Source organism: Centroberyx affinis, unplaced genomic scaffold, assembly GCF_046629955.1.
Source record: "Centroberyx affinis isolate AG114_WGS23_722 - 3 ecotype Tasmania unplaced genomic scaffold, CSIRO-AGI_Caff_v1 ptg000635l_1, whole genome shotgun sequence".
Classification (NCBI taxonomy): domain Eukaryota; kingdom Metazoa; phylum Chordata; class Actinopteri; order Beryciformes; family Berycidae; genus Centroberyx; species Centroberyx affinis.
The window spans coordinates 68,003-88,429 of NW_027279261.1; the positions used below are offsets into that span (position 1 = coordinate 68,003).

General features: G+C 43.8%; 1 protein-coding gene across 5 annotated transcripts; it reads left to right on the forward strand.

The window, feature by feature from the left end:
- Nucleotides 1-1,739: 1,739 nt before the first annotated feature.
- On the forward strand, nt 1,740-18,490 carry msi1b (musashi RNA binding protein 1b). Of its 5 annotated transcripts, none has more exons than XM_071518809.1 (14): nt 1,740-1,829; nt 2,129-2,169; nt 2,776-2,857; nt 3,005-3,089; nt 7,947-7,988; nt 10,294-10,386; nt 13,800-13,848; nt 14,373-14,455; nt 14,545-14,662; nt 15,924-16,004; nt 17,150-17,206; nt 17,562-17,624; nt 17,787-17,941; nt 18,449-18,490. In XM_071518809.1, exons 1-14 carry the CDS (start codon nt 1,771-1,773, stop codon nt 18,488-18,490), a joined length of 1,050 nt encoding a protein of 349 aa, XP_071374910.1. In that variant the 5' UTR covers nt 1,740-1,770. The 5 variants fall into 5 exon arrangements, with proteins under 5 accessions (XP_071374910.1, XP_071374906.1, XP_071374908.1 ...); XM_071518805.1 differs by having other exon boundaries at nt 1,765-1,829; nt 17,562-17,643; nt 17,764-17,941; XM_071518807.1 differs by having other exon boundaries at nt 1,765-1,829; nt 17,808-17,941.
- The last annotated feature ends 1,937 nt before the right edge of the window (nt 18,491-20,427 follow it).

Genomic DNA, 20,427 nt, shown 5'->3' on the forward strand with positions numbered 1-20,427 from the left:
TATATATATATATGTTTATTTATTTATTTATTTTTAATAAATAGTATTAAAATATTTATTTATTTGTTTTTTAAAGTGATTGCGGGATCATTATAGTCTAGTTCTTGTAACTGCAAACTTCAGTGTGCGTAACAGTTTATGTGGACTAGGGTGGAAACTACGTCAAGTCAGTCAGAGTTAGGCAGAATATGACGGGAAGTTAAGCGATCATGCCTTCATAATAAAGCCTAAAGTTTGAAGAAGTAAGTATTGGGGTGTAGGAGGAGCTAAGACTAGCACAATCAGTATCATCTTTAAAATCACTTCTTAAAACTTTGGACTATATATCATGATGGCTTGTCCTTAGCCTATTATTTTTTACTATTAAATTGTTTTTACCTTATTTTTATTTGTCTGGTGCCTTCTTCTTTCACTTGTTTTATTATTTTATGAGTATGATGTTTGCTTTTATTCAACTGGTAAAGCACTTTGTAATTGTTGTAATTGCATCCTACAAATAAAACAAAATTTAATTACAAAATACAAAATGTAGCCTAATTACCAGTCACATCTCCCACACTGTAAATTTGAATGACATTGTTGCACATATCCAGCTGTCCTTGCTCTACAAATCTTCCTCAAAGAGATTAAGACATTTGCATTGAATTTTCCACCATTTTGGGTTTCTTGGGTGGTTTCTTGAAACAGTTTTCACCTTAAAGTAGTAATCTGTGAGATCCTTGTTTTTTTTTATTATTAGGCTACTATTTTGCTGCTCATGCTAACTACCCAGTTCTACTTATCCCAAACAAGCCGCTGCGTCTGCCACTGATCTAAAGAAATGTATCACTTCCTGTGCAGCAGAGGATTTTTCCTGGGAAAGAGCTACCAGACACCGGGGGTTTAGATTGAATGGATTGATGGAAAAGCTTTCATGAGCTGGATATAGGCTGAATCCCTATTGTGTTAGATCACTGATAGAGCAGCAAAACATACATTTATTTATATGAAAATGTCACTGATTATTACTTTAAGGCTTTTTTCATTAGCCATACTTAGTCTACTGATCGGCTAAGAGTCCATCAGTCATGGGCTGGGTTGAGTATTTACTTTAAAAATGTGTTCCATTACATTTACCAGTTAACTCATTAAAACTGTAATAAGGGACTCTGTAATGTATTCGGATAACTTTCAGTTACTTTCAGATTACTTTATCATAGGTCTATTTGAGGAATAAAGTTAGGCCTACAGAGAAGAAAAGGTGAAAAATTACAACGTTCAGGATTTTTTTCCACATAAAAACACTAATTTTCTTCTGTGCCACATTGTATATAGGGAAGTATAACAGCTGACACTATTTAAATGGCCTTCTGAATTTCTCCTTTTCATTTTTAAAGTATTCCCAGAAGTAGCATAATCCTCTAATTTAGTCATCCGATCTAATAGATTAAAATACAGTTCATGTTTACTGTTGTTGTCACTTTGGTAGCCTACTGCAGCGCGCTCGCCAGGCTTTTATTTTGAAAAGCGCGAGAAGAAGTTGTGTAGTTTTCCCTCGCGGCTCGGCGCTGTCGTTGCCGCTAAGTGGGATGAGAGAGAGGCTGTGGGACTGGAGGAGGTGGAGTCTGTCCCAGCCCTCCCAGAGCCTCCTGCATCTGGCCCGCTCCCCTCTCTCTCACCCCGGGCCAAACCCGCCCAGCTCCACTCGCTCTCCGCCTGTTTTCCCGCACGGCTCGGCCTGGACAGAGCGCACACACACACACACACACACACACAGACCGAGGACACGGAATGGAGACGGAAGGGAGCCAGAGCAGCCTGTCCACCACGGACTCCCCTCACGACCCCTGGTAACACAAAAACAAAACTTTTTTTCTTGTCTACCTCTCCTCATACACCTCAGGAACAGACCTGGCATTTTGCGAGCAGACCCGTTCTGCAGCCAGGCGGCTCACCTCCGGACAGAGACCCTCCTTTCATCTAAAATGAAGGATGGTGTATTCTAAGAGTCTGTCTCTACATACAGGAATAGACTTTTAAACTCTCAATAACAAGTTTGTGTTTACTATGTTAAGTATTTATAAAGTCACTGAAACTTGCCTCTATTAATATGTAAATGTGAATGTTTTTCTCTGTTTTTTTTCCACAGCAAAATGTTCATAGGTGGACTCAGCTGGCAAACAACACAAGGTAAAGCTTTTTCCACCACTAGTTCTCATAAAAGACACTATGCCACTGTCTTCAGAAACCTTTGCATGGAATATGAGGGAACCAATAGAAAGTCGTTTGAAAAGCTGTATTTCTGAGTGATTTTACTTAATGCTTGTGTATATTTTCTTGATTTGTTTATTAGTTTTTCTCTCAGTGCGTTTTAAATCTAAAACTTGTTCCTGAATGAAAGAGCCCATTCAGAGCTGGTTTATTTGTAAAGGCTTCAACATTGCAGTAGAATAGATTAGTAATTCTTAAAAGTCCAAGAAAAAGGCTTCAAGTAAATGAACCAGATTGTAATAAAATAAGAGAACCTGGTTGTAATTACTGTGTAATTTCAAGGTTTCTTTTCTTAATCGTTGGACATTTTCTCTTTGACGCACTAAACTGAAAGCTGTGTTAACTGTGTTGGACTAAATCTGAATAGCCTGGAAAAAAAAGTTTGACACTCTGTAGCCCAGCAGCTTGCCAGCCTGTAAATAACAAAGTGTCAGTTCTTGCCGAGCTATTCATTCAGTTCTGTATTCAGGTACTTTCTGATACTAGTTGATTTATTTACCCTGTGCACCTTGCCTTGTGTTTCAGAGGGGCTGAAAGAGTACTTCTGCAAGTATGGCGAGGTGAAGGAGTGTATGGTGATGCGGGATCCAGTTACTAAGCGCTCGAGGTGAGGGAGCCGTGCGCCCATCAGGGCTGGCTGCTCCGCCGCAGCTGAAAGTTTATCTGAGCGCTATGATTCCTCGCCGCTCATAACATATCATTACATGTCACCGTCCGCTTCTGTTTCATTAATTCCTTCCCCTGATGTCCGCAGAGGCTTTGGATTCGTCACCTTTGTCGATCAGGCCGGCGTGGACAAAGTTTTGGCCCAAACTAGGCACGAGTTGGATTCAAAAACAGTGAGTTCTCTGTATTTACTTCCCACCACCACCTTATCCCATTGCTCACTGTTTGATTTGTGGATTTCCCAATAGTTCATCAGAGAGGTGTAACACAGCTGCATTTTATTATGTTTACTAAGGTCCACTGTGCTAATGTTTTTTTCTCAAACCAACCCTATTTTTGTTGTTGGTGCTAAGATTCTCCATTTTGGTCCGCTGCTGCACCTCAGTTGTAACCACATTACATGCTGTGAGTGTGATTAATCCACTCACTGTTCTGGACCATATATCCATCCATATGCTAATAGTGGACAGTTGAGACACATGGGAGAATGGGCTCTGTCTTTGCTTCGCTCTCCAGCCAAACAAGCAAGAAAATGTTTCCCAGTGTCAATTTCCATAGAAACAGGGGCAACCAGACAGGGTTGCTTTCACTGCCAGCCTCTGATTTGGTTTCGAGGAAGACTGAACACAAACTTTCTTTCTGCGTTTTCTGCAAAGTTGCTTGTCCCAAGGGTAGAAATGACCTCAAAAAGAAGTTTTTCGTGGCAGCAACATGAGAGCGTTTGCAACCTGAAACCACCAAGGTGTAAAAGCAGCCGCATACACACAAAAAAAAACCAACAGATTCCTGCCATCTTCCTGTTGATCTCAGGAAGGATAAAACTCTCAGCATTGAGATGAGAAAAGACAAAATCAGACTGTTGCCCTTTTTTACCTGTATGAATTGTACCTGTGTGTTGGCGAGAGTGTATTAATCGTCTGTGTTTTAGAGTGTGAGTGTGTGTCTTTTGTCAGTAATGAATGTGGGCTGGTCTGGGAACAATGTGGCCCGTTGGTCGCCATAGGGACCGCTGCCCCCCCACCCCCACCCCCCTCAACCCCCTCAACCCCCTTCCCTGCTCGGTGAGAGTGGCGATGGCTGTGGGTTAGTCACTGTATTGAAATGTCGGGAGGCTCTTTTCTTCTTCCGCTTTTGTGCTCTGAGCGATACACCTTCTCAAGTCTTGGGAGATAAGTGGAGGGACTGAAGAAGACGCTGCACAGGGAATGGAGAGGGGGAAGAAAAAAAGAGGCGGTTTGATTTAGAATAGTAACAAGATATCAGAGGAAATGAGAAACTTCTGTTCCCGCGCTATTAAGGTGGAAGTTGTGTGATAGAGAGGTCAAATGAATTCTGTTTTGGGTTTTTTTTTTTTTTTTTTAGTTTCCCCCTTGTGTCCCACTGCCAGTGTCACTTGCAGGCACGACAGCCATGACAAGTAGGGCCATCATGGTTGGACGCCACTAACTCACCATGGGGTTTGTTTCCATAGTGACACCCCCTCCACTCTTGAAGAATGGCTCTGACACAAAGGAAAAAAGAGGAAGATAACAATGCACATCATTTAGAATCATTTCTTGGAGACCGGTAATCAAGCCGGCGCAAACAGCCGCGGTCACAGAGAGCGGACGTCATGTAAACTGACCGTTCATCGACACGTTGCCTCTTCTGAAAAGCGACTTATTATAAGATTATTCATGTTAGACAGCAGAGACGTGGCTCATAAGCTCCGCTGTTTAATTGGAGTTTTCCTTCTTATTTGTGCATATATTAGCCGTGCCGCCTCGCCGGGCCGTGGCGGGGCCCCTTGTGGCCGGCAGTAGGGTGTGTCGGTGGCGCGGTGGGGGCTGCGGCGGCCTCAGAGAGAGAGAGTGTGTGTGTGTGTGTGCTTGGCGTGGAGAGGGCTCAGTGATCAGCCACAGGGGTTGGATGGTGAGTAGAGTAGGTCTTTTAGAGAGTGCTCCCTGCCCCCCCCCCCTCTCTCTCTCTCTCTCACAGACAGGTTATCCTGTTAGAGAGGGGAGAGAAAAGTTCTCCAGTGGCAACAGAAAGAATGTGCCATGCTGTGACCGACTGAACCGCTCCGACACTGGAATTAAGAGAGCTTTGCACAGCGGAGAGGCTAAAGAGCAAATACAGTGCCGCAGAGGAATTTATTGGTGTTTATTGTGTTTTAGGACAGATGCAGCCTGGGTTTTTTGCCTTTTGACAGTATAGCAAGGCAAGTTTTGCACTGATTTATGTAATGGCCACTCTGTTAGTTGCCCCTCTGGGTGCTCTCCCAGTTTCCTGCTATCTGTAAAGTTAGCGTGGAGCCATGGCCGATGTAAACTGCAGGATCACAGAACAGAGTTTCCATTCAAAAGTGATTCTGAGGTACACAACAGAGAGTTTTACAACAAAGTCACACAAGAATCTTCATTAACTCTGTGTGGAGCCGCATGAGGCAGAGTGACACCGGCTCTGTTAACCCTCTCCTGTCCGAGCCACCGTGCCGGCCTGGGAGGAGAGGAGGAGGGATGGCAGGCAGGCAGGCAGGATAACTCCATCTGTGATTAGCATGGCTCTCCAAGCTAATAGGATTGGAGTCAACAAGCTTGGGCTGTTCCTCTGAGTCACAGATATGTTGAGCGCTGCCCAATCGGCGTGTTGGGATAAGTGCGTTCCCAGCTAAGGCTGTGACAGGCAGCGCGCTCGGCCAACTGTTGCATAGCTGGGATGCAGTTGGTCAAAGGGGATTGTCCTGATTTGATAAACCTCTCTTGGTATTATGTTCAGCTTCTCTGTTACCTTGCTCTGAGCACAGAGAGCTTGGGCCTCTCTTTAAAACACTGCCTCTGACATCTCAAAATAACTTCCGAATAGATTGTCTGTCCTCTTACTAATTGATGTTTAATACAATGTGGGAGAAAGCCTAGCATTTGCCTGTAAGATTTGCATTATTTGCTTACTTTATGTTGAAATACATCTCCAGTGTGTTCTCAAATTTTGGATGCTCAACATTTCATTTTTTCCCCCCAAGAAACAAACCGATTTCAATAGTACAGCTACTTTATCTGTTTAATGTCCACAATTTCCTCCCCATGGATGTGTGCTGCTGTATGTTGATTTTGTTTGTTTGTGTGTGTGTCTGTTTGTTTGTTTTTGAATGTGCACAGGAGTGTTGGACATCAGGAGGGTTGGTGACCGGAGGTGACTATCAGAGTAGTCTAGCGACCATAGAAACTAAACAGTAGACTCTGCATCTGATCCTCCAGTCTAGCCTAGTCTTCTCACTCTGCTCTTTAGAAAAACCTGCGGTGATGTCGACTCTTATTCAAGTAGAAACAACACTGTACCCTACTCTGGTAAACGCATGCGTTTTACCATAGAGGCTCTAGCTCTCTACTGTAGTTCAACTCTACCCTCTCATGGTTACGGACTAATCTTAGCGCTGTACTGTCTCACCATCTCTTAGCATAACAGCAGTACAGTGTGGAGTAGTCTAGTTGTTCTCTAGCTCTATTAGACCAGTATAGACTAATATAGAGGCTCAAATTCCAATTCTGAAGCCTGTCTGTGATTGCATCTTCATGGCATGGTGTGGTTCTCTATCCAATCTTAACCTTGGTGACTTGTAGCACATGTGAATTCAGAGGGTTGCGTAACAAATTGCATTGGTTTTTGTAGTTGTAGTGATCATTATCAAGTTAGTTAGACTGCTAAAAACAATTAAGCCGTTCAATCTAGGGCGTAAAAGTGAAGAACTGCAGAGCAGAGGACGATCCAGATCGGGGAAAATCACTCTCACCTAAAGCTGTACAGTGGGACTAATGGTCTCTATGGGACTTGTTGTCATCATCACCTCCGTCAAGAGCTGAGCGAGGCAAAAACAAACAAACACAAACAAACAAAATGAGGTGGATCTGCTGTCAGTGTGTGTGATTGACAGCTCTCTCTCCTCTGTCCCGTCCACTCTCCCTCCTCCGTCCTTGTCTCTCTCTTTCTCCCTCTCTCACTCTCTCTCTCTCTCTCTCTCTCTCTCTGTGCTGCCTCTGCCCCGCTTTACCGCCACACTTGTCCTTTCTCTCTGTCTTGCGGAGGTGAGATGCGTTTGTGATTGTAGTGCCTGTGTGAGATTCCAGGAGATCACATGTCACATGTTAGTGACGAGGGGCAGGGGATCGCTGGACATTCCCAGACATTCCACCTGCACACAACTGCACACTCACATTCACACACAATTACATACAAATACGTAAATGTAAGCACATGCTTACATATATGCAAAAAACTCCCACACATGCATACAAATACAAACACACGCACAGATACTCACACACAGATGCACAAACTTGCACATTAGACAATGGAGAGTAAACCCACCTAAATCCATTTTACCCACTTTTTTATTTGTGGAATAGAGTTTACCCACTTTTTTAGTCTGATATAAATCTTTATGATATAACTTTATAGTAAACATCATAGTAGTAGTATCAAACTGATGTAAGTTGTAGTTGTACTTGGTTTTGGTGATTGTTTGCCTTATGATGATCACTGACTGGAGGTCAGTTTACCCGCCTTTTTATTATTTACCACTACATTACTGCCCGCACTCATGCACAGGCATACACACACACACACACACACACACACACACACACACAGATTCAGACACACACACCTGATGTCAGTGGTCTGACATGCGCCTTTTCAGTTTCTGATCTTAGTGTGTGTTGAGTATGTTTGATAACAATTTCACCTCTATTCTTCTTGACAATTATAAATTCTCTCATTCTGTTTTCCAGCATTGAGTCCCAAGTACAATTTGCCTTGACAAATGAGCGTCATTGACATCTTTGCTTTGACATAGGAGTGGAAAATTCGCTGTGCTAGCCCAAGAGCAGTATTGCATTGTTATATTACACCTTCACTGAGGAGTTGTTGGAGGACGAAAGATGAAATGAGTTGTGATGTCAGAGTACACCAAGGAAACACGAGAGGTTGCTAGTTCATCTGTGTCATGACGTGCTGCTAACCGGACGTCTCTTTCTCTGTATTCTCTCCTGTAGATTGACCCAAAGGTCGCGTTCCCTCGCAGAGCTCAGCCCAAGGTGAGTCCAACCGTCTTCTCGTTGTGTCAATCTCACTTCTGTTCATTGTTTGGAGCAAGTTGGCCTGTTTCTGTGTTCAGCGTTTCACTGGGCTAATGCCTCGTAATCTGATGAACGTGACTGCTGCTGACATCACTGAACTGTTGTGTGATCATGTGTTAACGCAAACTTTCACAACTTTATAGACACACGTGTAAAGGATAAGGGATAAGTGAGACAGAAATAGGGGAAAACACACTTGCTGGGTACATACTTCCCCTTCCTGCATAGATTCCCATTCAAACCACATAGAGTGCTGGTGAACCAATCTAAACATCTGTATTGTATTTCTGTACATTTGCCTGTACATGACTTTTACATAAACAACAACAGACTGCGAAATATTGAAAATGAATAATTTTGTAATGCGAGCACCATAAAGAAATACTGGTAGCATTGCTAGTACCAGGAGGCCCATGTGTGTCTATGCAGTACTTATCTTAACACAACAGTGGAACATAAAAATGGCCGCCTCCTGGGTTTTTCTGGAGGTTCAATGGTCCAATTTTATGGGTTTGACTCGAGCTCACCACCTGGGTTTCTTGTATCCCTCTCTCTTTCCCATTTCTCCACTGAACATTAACATAAATGCGTCCATTGCCAGATAGCTAGCAGACTTGCATAACTGGATGCTCTTATATGACGTGTTTCTTTCATTTTTCCTTGAAAAATTCGGACAATGAGCCCCCACAAACTGTCAGTCTACAGTATTTAAACAGATTTACCAATGTGTATGACAATTTTTGTGACAGTACATTTCAGAGTATAATATCAATTTGATCTTTACTTACCCAAAATCAGACAGAAGCATCTATCTAAGCTAGCACTGAACAAGCAATTTGCGGTCACATTTACTTGTCTTATCCCTGCTCCTAAGCTTTGAATCAGTGGGCAATGCTACAGCCCACATCCCCATCTTGTCAACAAATAGTTGTGGGAGAAAGGGGAAGTGATGCAAAACACCAAAATAATAACAGGCGTTAAGCATTAGCGGCGACCAGACAGCTTTGTGTCTGATAGGAAATAGCGGTTCAACTCAGAACCGCAACTCTGTTGGTAATCATCCATCACACAAAAAATAGATATAGTTAATATATGATATTTATCTTTAGAACTACTTTGGCATTGTTCAAATTCTGTCCAATAAATGGACTTTGTGATGTTAACTAATAAAGCAGAAATACATAAAAAAAGTAATCTTGGACAAACGTATTTCCTCATTTGACATCATACAGTTTCAACATGGCTCTTGTCAGTTTAGATTCAAGATTCAAAAAACTTAATTGTTTAGTGTTTTTGCTTGGGCCAGAAGACCAAACCGATCCAGGAGGAGGCCATCTTTAAGCCCCTGATCCATTAAGAACAGATACACTGTACATATGATAGATGGATATAGAGTTGTGCAGTATAACATTTTGGGCTACTCAATGATCATTGGCAGTTTTCAGCTCATTACTCAAAACAATACATAAGTAATTAGTAAAGTAATATTATCACTTAACTAATTGAGAGCAGTAATTCGTTACACTAGTTGTTATATTATTTTTACATTTCACCCTCAAAATTGGCAGTTTCATCCTCGCTTACCTTCAAAAATCGGGATCATTCAGTTACCCCTCCTGCGAATGATCAGGGAAACCAAATATAGTTCTAGTCGTCCTTTTGCTCGCTAAAATCAAAGCAAGAATACATCACCCAGAGAAAGTGACATGTTCTGCCTTTTCTCATCGAAACTAGCTTATCATGAGAATATAATGACTAATTGAGGAAAATGAATCGGGGGATGGGGATCAAAGGGATAGTTTTTGGATTATTCAACATCAATCCAATATTTAAAAGTGAAAACCTTCTTTCTTATTGGAAGCTCAAGCTGTAATGTTCTACTGAAACTGAAATGGTTTTTTTTTTATTACACTACTCATTACTGGGAACAGTAATGATTTTACTGCAGTGTGTTGCTGAGTAACTTGTTACATCCAACCCTAATAATAGGATACGAGTAATAGTAGCTAAATATATGGACAGATGTTGTTGACCCATTCATGTACAAATGTATGTAAATATTGTAAACTTTGATTTCAGTGCCTTTTTGGAGCTTTGGGGAAATTAGAAACTTGAAGGCCCACCCTTTTCTAAATGCTGCCTGAATCAATATATTATTTAATGAGGAATATATGATAGAAGATGACGTGTTGTGTCATCAAACACTGTTCGTTTAAAAACGGCAGTAGAAGTTGGTTCATAAACCGGTTTCCTTTTCTCACAGTTAGTGACCAGGACCAAGAAGATCTTTGTGGGAGGCCTGTCTGTGACCACCACCATAGAGGACGTCAAGCAGTATTTTGACCAGTTTGGAAAGGTGAGTAGAATAGTGGAGCTGCAGAGATTATTAAAGCTGTTTGGGTGTCAGACTGTGGTTGAAATGCTGAGTGAAGATGTTGAAATGAATAAATTGACATCCTTGGTCAGAAGCAGAGGCAGAATCACTTTATTTGTCAGTTAGAAATTGTCTTACACATATCAGACATATCAACAATTTAACACACAAAATCCCACAACATTTCCCATCCCAAAAGCCAAGTCTAATTCACAGCACATTCTTACTTTGGGAAAAACTTCACATGGAGTTGAGCAGCCGCCTGGAAGTGAAGGAGTTACTCATCGGAGGGTGAGAAAGGAGGGAGAGAAAAGGGGTGGAGAGTGAAGGGAGGGAAAAATAACGAGGCTGAGAGGCTCAGGGAGGTATGGAGCCGGAGCAGCAGGCGAAGTTAGGGACTAGAGAGAGAGGGAGGGAGGGAGGGAGAGAGGGAGGGAGGGGGGAGAAAAGTTTTGTAGTGAGTGTGTGGTGGTGGTGGTGGTGATGGTGAGGAAGGAGGAGGGATTATCAGAATCTGAATTAATCTGATGTAACAGCTGCTCCTACCCACAACCCCCTCCTGGCCCGTTACCGTGGTGACCTGGCTTGCCCATTGTCCCTAAGTAATTCAGCGGGTAAGGGGTTTTGTGTTGAAGGAGGAGGGATGAGGTGGTGTTAGGGGGTGTTAGTATGAGTGTGTGTGTGTATGGGTGTGTGTTGGGGTGGAGGGGGTCAACTCAGGAGTTGGGAAACCATAATACTAGTTGACCAGCGCTCAAAAAACACCACAACTAGTAAACTTGTCACTTAGTGTTCATCGTAGGCCATTTTCTTTTAACTAATGTATGTGTGTGTTTTTTTAATATCCATACGTTGCCCAAGTTTTTAGATTCTGGAGTCTGAAAGGCGTCAGGCAGAGAATAGATGATGGGCTGACAAAGGCCCCGGCGAGAGAGGGAGGGCCTGAGAGAGAGAGAGAGGGAGAGGGAGAGGGTAGGGTTGTGGAGGCGCAAGAGGGGGGAACTGGAGCAAAGATGGGGTGTGGGGGGATTTACTGGGGCTATTATGCCTCTGTACAAAGCTAGACAAATATTTTGTTAGTTTGTCCAGAAGTTAGTTATGTGCATGCTGGAGGTCTCTGTATTACTCATACTCTGAAATGTATGAGCCCTGGAGAAATGTACCCTCTATGTAATCAGTGTGAATCAGGCGCCAAATGAGGTTTGGTGGACCACAGATATCGAGATATACAGTCAATCCAACAAATCCAAACTTTTTCAGCAAGTTACATGAAGACGGTCCGCGTGGCAAACCCTTGAAACTTTTGAAAGTCGAACACGGGAGGAATTTCTCTCAGCCGTGTGTTTCCGACCGCGTGGTTCTTTATTTTCACTGCCAAAGGTTTCGCCTGGACTCTCTCTGCACTCCTCTCCCAATCATAAGTCTGGATGAATTTTAGAGAGAGAGATATCGAGGGATGGACGGGGAAATGTAGGCTCCAGCCATCCATGGAAGTTCCTGATTAGACTGCCTCACTGGACCTTTTGTGTCCTGTCCTGTTGGGGACAAAGGGGTGGAGAGAGGGATGGGCAGGGGATAACAGGCAAGATGAGAGGTGGAAAAAAAGAATAAGGGGGAATATTGTCCGGCAGGACGCCATTAAAATGCCCAATGTTTGATATATGGAGCATTAACGTGCGATTAACTCACTGTGACTTTAACTGCACGCATTGTTGCGATGTTTTGATGACATCCTCCAGGGAGACTGTGCTTCGTTTCAGCTCACATCATGATTGTAACTGTGAGAGGTTTATGTGCGTTTGCCTTGTTAGGTCAAGTTTTTAGTATCAGCTCAAATTTTGATTATCGCCTTCTAGCGTGAATCACCAAGTGTTTTCTGGGCGCTGTGGCTTTGACCCTCGCACTCTTTACAACCGCTTGCCTTAGGTGTTGGTGATCTAGGAAGTTAAAGGTTATTCTGCTTATCTTGGATAAGAGCGTCAGCTAAACGGCTGAAATGAATATGTATTGTTGTGGAGCGGTGGAGTGCCGTGTGTTCGGCTGTGACAGCGCAGAACGACGGCTGGTCGGGAGGTGAGGGGGTGATGAGCAAATGTCAGGGTGGAAGGAGGCAGCGACTTGAGAGGCTTCAGACCAACAGGTCCCCTTTCACGCTGCCAGAGGCACTCCTCTGTCACCCTTGACCTTTCTGTAGGCAACCTGCCCTCGGGGGTCCACACACACACACACACACACACACACACACACGTAGACACACTCACACTGTGTTCCAGTGCTGAGAAGAAGCGGACCATATCCACTCTGCTTGCCAATAAACTTATTTTAGACCAAGAGCAAAGATTAACTTACCAAATGTTTATTTGGGCCTATGCGTGCACATGAGTGTACACATGTCGGTGTGTGTGACAGAGAGAGGGAGGGAAAGAAAGAGAGAGACAGAAAGACAGTAGGTCAACTTTTACATAAGAAACTATGGGTGTGTGCATAGAATAGACACCTGTGTCTTTGCTGTATAAAGGGAGGCCAGGCCAGAGGGAGAGGTCAAAGGGAGAAGAGGAGGAGGAATTATGGCCGACTGTGCCAACAAACAAAGCCTCCAGGCCTCTTTGTTCTCCCTCTCCCTCTGCCTTTGTCTCTCCGCTCTCCTCCCTTTCCACTTTGACCCAATCTTTTTTGTGTCCACCTCTTGCTCCTTTCACTCCCCTCTCTCTCTCTCTCCTTCTCCCTCTCTCTCTTACAGTACTCTCTGTCTCCCTGTGCTCTGTCTCACCATATCTCCACCTGTCACTATTCCTCCCTCTATCAGCCCTCCTCTCATCGAGTCTCCACCTGCCCACAGGATTCACCTTTCTGCTTGTGACCGGCTACTTTTTTTTTTTCCTTCTGTTTTTTTGTCAGTGTTTTCTCTCTTTGCAGCCCTCTTTGTCTCACTGGCACTCTCCCACTATTCATAAACGATATTTGATGTTGGCTCGAGCTCTTTTATAAGGACTTTTTGTACAGTTGCCATGGGAATGTCAAACTTTGGAGAGCAGGGGGGAAAGGGGGCGGATTATGGGAACTCTCTGTGAGAAGGATTGTGACCATGCAGGCAGTTCAGCAGCAACAACACAAACTTCAACTTGTCGTATCGGCCCTTGTGTGCATCACATATACTGTATACACACAGCTTGTTGTATTTCTTCTGTGTATTTTTTCTCTCTTTGGTCCCCGCGGTCTCACTGTCTCCCCTTTTGTAACCTGTCGCTCGTCCCCGCCCCCCTCCCTCCCCCCCCTCCCTTCTGTCCCATCTGTTGCTGAGCCTCCCTGCAGAACTTGAGAAGGGGTGAGGTCAGGCAATATGCCGCGTGGCAAGAGAGAGCGGCGCGTAAAACTGTGTTGTTTGTCTCCCCCAGGTCGACGACGCCATGCTCATGTTCGACAAGACCACCAACAGACACAGAGGTGAGACCAAGTGGCCCCCTCTCTCTCTCTCTCTGTCTCTCTCTTTCTCTGTCTGTCTGTCTGTCCGTCCGGAGCTTTTTTCCCCCCCCCCCAGTCTTCCTCCAGTCCTGCCCGGCTCTCTATTGATCCCCCCCCCCCCCCCCGGGCCTCCTTCCTGTGGGCTGAGCTGGAGGAGGCGAACGAGGCTAGGCTAATTAGCCAGTCCGTTAATCGGGATCAGGATAAAGCCTCCTTAAGCACCTCCTCCCCACCCTGGGACTGATCGATTATGACAGCCTACCAGCTTTGCCCGGGCCTTCTGGCCAGGAGGGGGGGGGGAGGGGGGGGGAAGAAAGGATGAGTGCAGAATAGCAGCATCGAGGTGGGGGAAGGGGGCAAATGTGTTAAGCGGCTATTACAGTACCGATTACTGGAGACTATTAGCAGTACTGAAGCACATAAAGGCCTGCCATCTAAATCCAGAAGTCTTTATAACAACTCTGTGTTGAAATTTTCAACTCATGCGCCGGCCTTTTCCTCACCAGGGTTCGGCTTTGTGACGTTTGAGAATGAGGATGTGGTGGAGAAAGTCTGCGAGATCCACTTCCATGAGATCAACAGCAAGATGGTGAGCCTAGATCTGTAAACATTCAATAATGGGTTGAGTTTCAGTCACTGGCAAAGAGAGGGCCTTCATATATACTTTGTCTGTAACAGGTGGAGTGTAAGAAGGCTCAGCCCAAGGAGGTGATGTCCCCCACGGGCTCGGCCAGGGGGCGCTCTCGGGTGATGCCCTACGGAATGGATGCCTTCATGCTGGGCATTGGTATGCTGGGTAAGTTTCTATTGATCCGGACAGGAAGGATGTGGCCCCGCACTACCTGCTTCTCTCACCTATACCTGATAATAACTGTTCCCGGAGCAAGGCCCGGGCCGCCTCAAAGGTAATTTCTGCCTCATGTGGAGAAAGTTGACCACTGAACCGAGGCCTGCTAGGGAGCTGAAGGTGACAACACACTCGTCAACTCCCCAGAATACTATAGAGCCTTGATTGTCTGGACCTCAGACTGAAGAACTGACCAGTCAAAGTGGCCATAATGAGGAAAATAAATGCAGTGATGGGACAATGTAACATTTTGCTAAAGACATTGTGATTTACTTGTCAATAACTGCAACTAAACGAGTTTAAACTGCAAATTAGATGGCACAGAGAATTTCAGAATACTTTTGACACTGCTTGTATAAAGGTTTCATTTTTTATAAACCTTTGTCCAGAAAGTCAATACATTTAACAACTTTCATTTCAGCAATATCCGCCACTATGAAGTTAGGATAAACAGATTTTCTACTGTACTTACGGTAGGGCTCGTTTGTGCATCTGGGACTAAATTTACCACTCCAATGCCACCACCTAGTGTTCAGTCTAAGAACTACACCTCTTTGTATTCCAGTGCTTTTACAGTAGTTGGACTGGTGTGCTGCAGGTAAAGGGAAATGCCACCCCACCCCAAAAAAAAAATCATTTAATTGTGTTTCTTACCTGGAGGTGCTTGTGTGGGACAATAGTATTGTTATCCTCCTGAACGTCAGCCTTAGTTTATTCCTCCTGGAGGTGGCTGGTAACAAAGAGCTTCGCTGCATCATGTGCCTTGCAGAGAGTGAAACGGGGAACAAGGAAAGTAAGCAGATAAGATTAAAGACGGGAAAGTGAGACTAAACTCTCAAACACAAAGACAGCCCAGTCCTGTCCTTGTGAAGAAATCCAGACCGCAGGTGTAGAATATCACCCACCTGCATGTCACCGACCATACCGGTCTTCACAGACAGGGGGCAGCTTTGCAGCTTTGCTAAACCACAACAACACAGACCTCATCCCTCTTTATGTTATGTGCTTCTTTTTATCGACCATAACTTGCTATAATGGACTGGTGCGCTGTTGGTCTACCATCCATAGTATGATTTTCCACTGTCTGCATGTGAGATCCTGTTGTCCTTGTACCATGTGTGCCCGTATCACACCAAGACAATGTCCTGTACATGTATTGTAGTTGGTGACTTGGTGATTCAGAGTCTGATGGTGTCGTTGTCCCCCGCAGGTTATCCTGGGTTCCAGACGACCACCTACACCAGTCGGAGCTATGCTGGCATCACCCCTGGATATACCTACCAGTTCCCTGGTAATCTCACTACACTTCCCTCTCCTGATAAAGCCTTGAGTCATTTGCTTAGAAAAGCCACACATCTAACCTCAATGAGCAGCATAAATAAAAGATGCAGTCGGTCCACTCCTGAAATACTCCCAAAAAGTGTTTACTGTCACCACTTAGATCAATGTTTCGATTGAAAGAAATTTTATATTACAGTAGTGTTGACGCTCTTATCTTTCATATGCCTCTCAAGTGACACTTTTCACCAGCCTAGACTTTAAAGTAATACACATGTTTTGGGGAGATTGGCCTGTTGGTCAATGTACCTGTTAAGTGATGAGAACATAGACACCCAAATCATCCATGTGTCCCAGGTAGATCATTCAGTCCAGTGCCCCATGCTTTAGCGTATGTTGTTAGCATGGAGCACTTGGTGTATTCCTGTAACAGTACTCTATATGAATACAGAATCATTAGACAGTTTAGTTGTGTGTTAAACTGACAGCAAACACACTGTCACAAATACAAACATGTTTCCATGGAAGCAAATAAAGCACTCACTATCAATGGCTGCTTGTAAATATCAGAGAGTGGAAATGCATCTGCTTAGCTTGTGTACATGTGCAAGTGTGTGTGTGTGCGTGCATGCATGCATACATGCTTTAACAATGCTGTATATTTAATTCAAGTGAAGAGTTTTATTCCAAAATAAAATGTCCACCAACTGAAAAATGTGACACCTACTCCTAATGATGAAGGTAAAGCTCACTATGGAATTGTTATTGTAACAAAATAGTAACATTTGCTGTATTTTTTTTTTTTTTTTTTAAATATTATGAAATGAATATCAGATACCATGTTTTTTTCCAAAATGGTTGTATAGTCTTTTGGAATGAAACCTTTCATTCGTGCTCGTATGGCTATAGTATATATTTCTTAAGATGGCACATTAAAATATTCTGTCTCCCTAATGTACGCCGCTTAATGTTCAGTTAACAGAATATGTGGACTATATAATATTCCTCCATCTTGTAATTCCTCAGACCCTGTGTGTCCCAACATGTGCCCCCCACACCTCCTCATCTCTGAGGAGTTTTCCCCGTGTGTGTGTGTGTGTTCTCCTTGCCGGCGGTGGTGGTGTGTGTCTCACCAGCTCTCTGATGTTTCTGTTTTAGAGTTCCACTTAGAGAGGACCCCCCTTCTGACTTCACCCCACCCCCCTGAGCTCACAGGTCAGTCAGTCCCTCCTCTGGACTTTACAAGCAGCATGTTGTCAATTCAGCACACCTACAGTCACCTTCAACACCTAATCAACTCTGGTTTGCATGTTTGTGTTTGTCAGTCCTCCTCAGTTTCTATCTGGAGGCAGGATCGATGACAGTAACGAGGACGGTTTAGCTATTTGTTTTAAAGGCTTCCTCCAGTGACCTCATCAGGCTCTACGCTTCTCTGAACAGTCTGTCAAAAATAAATAAATAAATAAATTCAAGAAGTTTTCAAGGTCACTGGAGAGAGACTTTAAGTGATGTGTTTTTAGCTGCCTGTTCGAGATGTATAACCTGGACCTCCTCTTCTCTGTCTCTGTAGCCATTCCTCTCACAGCATACGGACCAATGGCAGCAGCAGCGGCAGCAGCAGCAGTAGTTAGAGGTATTGTGTCGAAAAGCTGTCATGTTTTTACTCCATTGTTTTTATTTTACCATACTGGGGCATCTTATATAGTGGGGTTTGTGATATCCAAGTCCAACACCTTGATTTTAACAAAGTGGATGCTAAGATAGTAAAATTTGACATTGTTGTTTCCACCTTTAGGCTCCACCCCGTCTCGCTCAGCTGGATTCTTAGGTACCAGCAGCCCCGGGCCAATGGCAGACCTTTATGGAACAGCCAATCAGGACTCTGCCGTCAGCAGTTACCTCAGTGCTGCAAGCCCCGCCCCGAGCACTGGATTCAGCCATAGTTTGGGGGTGAGACACTGCCTCTAATGATTATGTATTTAGGCAGCATTTGTTTTTTGGATTGGTCTCTCTCCCATTCTTCATAGTTAAAGCTGCAGGTCATGTGTCTGTTGAAATGTTGATACTGCCTAAAACTGCCTCACAGTAAGAGCCATGAATCAACTAGTAATGTACAGTACATTATTCACTGTTGTCACTATTGTGCTTTTGTTTTTACCACACAGTAATGAGGCACTCAGAGAGTGCTGGGTTGTTTATATCAGTGGTTCTCAGTCATGTGCCCCTGAGGCCCAAGAGTCTACAGGTTTTCATTCCAACCAAACACTACAGCAGATCATTTCACTGATTACACACACTGTCAACCAGAGACCAGGAACTAATCAGCGATATCAGCTGCTGTAGTGATCAAATGGAATGAAAACCTATAAACTCATGAGTCCTGATGGCACGTGGTTGAGAACCACAAACATAGAGGACAATATAGTAAACTTTAAACTTGTATGTTTGCTCCCACAGGGCCCTTTGATCGCCACGGCCTTCACTAACGGCTACCATTGAGAGAGTGAGTCCATCTTCTTGCCTGTCATCATTGTTTTTTTTAAGTGTGACATAAGGCCGCTCCCCTCTGAGTAACCTTTGAGTAATCCGGGTGCTTTTTGTATCAGTGCAGCGCTGTCAACTGAGGGCTGGAAGGAGTTGAAGCTGCTTCGGAGCTGATCTGGCCTGTCTCTGTCCAGTCCACCTCTCCGGCTGGGGCAGCTGACCTTTGACCCCTCAACCCCGATGTCAGCCCGAACCCAGCCAACCCTACTGATGACCCCCCCCCCCCCCCCACCCCCACCCCCAACCCCCACCCCCAACCCCCCCGTCCCCCTTCCTGTCACCTCACTAAACTCCACCTCCTGTCAGAAAAAAATATATATTTTAGTTCACAAGCAGGAGCAAAATCTTTGAAAATGTTTATGACTACATGTAATAGCAACACATACAGATGCTGTATTTCTAGTTGTTTTTTTCTGTTGTTTAATTTCACTTTGCTGTTTTTTTTTTGTGATGGTTGTGTTATTTCTTGATCTGTTTTGGCTGTTTTATTGGTTTATTTGACCTGATTTCATTGAGACGAAGGAGAACAATCTCCAGGTGAATCCCGTCTGAAGGTCGGGAGCTGTAATCTGTTCTGAGTAAGTGTATATTTGTCACTAGTTCATACTGAATTTTAACAGAACATTTCTGATTAATACTATTTTTTGAAAATGTGTCACAAGGTGTATATCTTGGTAGGTTTTTAACAAGAACTTGTTAACGCTAATAATGATCAGATCTTAACGGTCATTATTATCATGAACCCAGTCACAGTCACATAATTCATGTGCTGTATGATCTTGTAAAATATTGTAAATACAACTGTTTTTGGGGGGTTTCGGCAAAATTTGGGTCCGGGAGGTGAGAGGTGTGGGAGAAATGTTACGATTGTGTTCTGCGGATTTTGCTTGTTTCATCAAACCGTATGTGGTGGAAACCTTGACTGTTACATATCATAGTTTCACAAGCATTTCAGTTTTTCTGTCTGTCAATGTTAGAGCAGCCATATATTACTCTCCACAGTAAGGGGGTTTATAAATGATGTGTCATTTTGAGTCTGTTACTGTTTTCAAAAGCTGGTTTTCCCTTCAACTGTGAATCCAGGCCGGACCCTCTGTCAGCAGGAGAGCTGGGTCTGAGGCAACACTTCACCATGGGGATATGAGGGTGTGAAAAGGCTCCTTTTATCAGGAGGGGGAAAAAAACATGCTGTTTTCTTACTTTGTCATATTTTTGTTTTGAACTGTGATTTTGAATATGTCATGATTGTTAAGGAAAAATGAAGGACTAGTATGCAGGAGCCGTCGTAAGCAGGTGTGGTTATGACTGGTTTATTCTGCAGGTTGTGTTGATGTGTGAGAGCGTGCCAGTGTGCGGGGTTATGTGGTTACACACATTGGTTTCCAGTGTGCCATGTGCTGTTTAGGGGATGGGTACCTCAGTTGCAAATGTGAAAATTTTAACCTGACTTTTTTTATTATTATTATTATTATTACATTAACATCATTGTCTATGTCAAAGTGTGGATGGAAGTCTTTCAGAAATGTGGCTTTTCCAACAGGAGGTGGGTGGGGGTTTCTTAGTATCTTCTGTTTACCTGTTACCCCCCCACCCCCCACCCCCATCACCACCACAACACTTGACAGATACACTGCATATCCACTGGACGACACAGACTGTAGCAATGTGACAGAGTTATTTTCAGACCAAAATAATTGTGTCCAGAGCTACTAGGATGTTGCACTGGCAGATCACGATACATGTGTTTTCCTTCGAATGTTAGTTTAAGAACAAAGCACTATCAATCTACCAAACACCAGGTTTTAGATTTTTGATACACTTTCTCACACTGCTGCGGGCTACCATGGTAGTTCACACTTTTGATGCTGTTTTCACTGAAAAATAACAATAAT

Bases quoted from the DNA above. Each gene is read 5' to 3' on its own strand.
- msi1b (XM_071518805.1), top strand. From the start codon at position 1,771: ATGGAGACGGAAGGGAGCCAGAGCAGCCTGTCCACCACGGACTCCCCT. The intron at 2,170-2,775 runs GTAAAGCTTTTT...CTTGTGTTTCAG, and splicing joins CAGCTGGCAAACAACACAAG to AGGGGCTGAAAGAGTACTTC. The intron at 3,090-7,946 runs GTGAGTTCTCTG...TCTCTCCTGTAG, and splicing joins ACGAGTTGGATTCAAAAACA to ATTGACCCAAAGGTCGCGTT.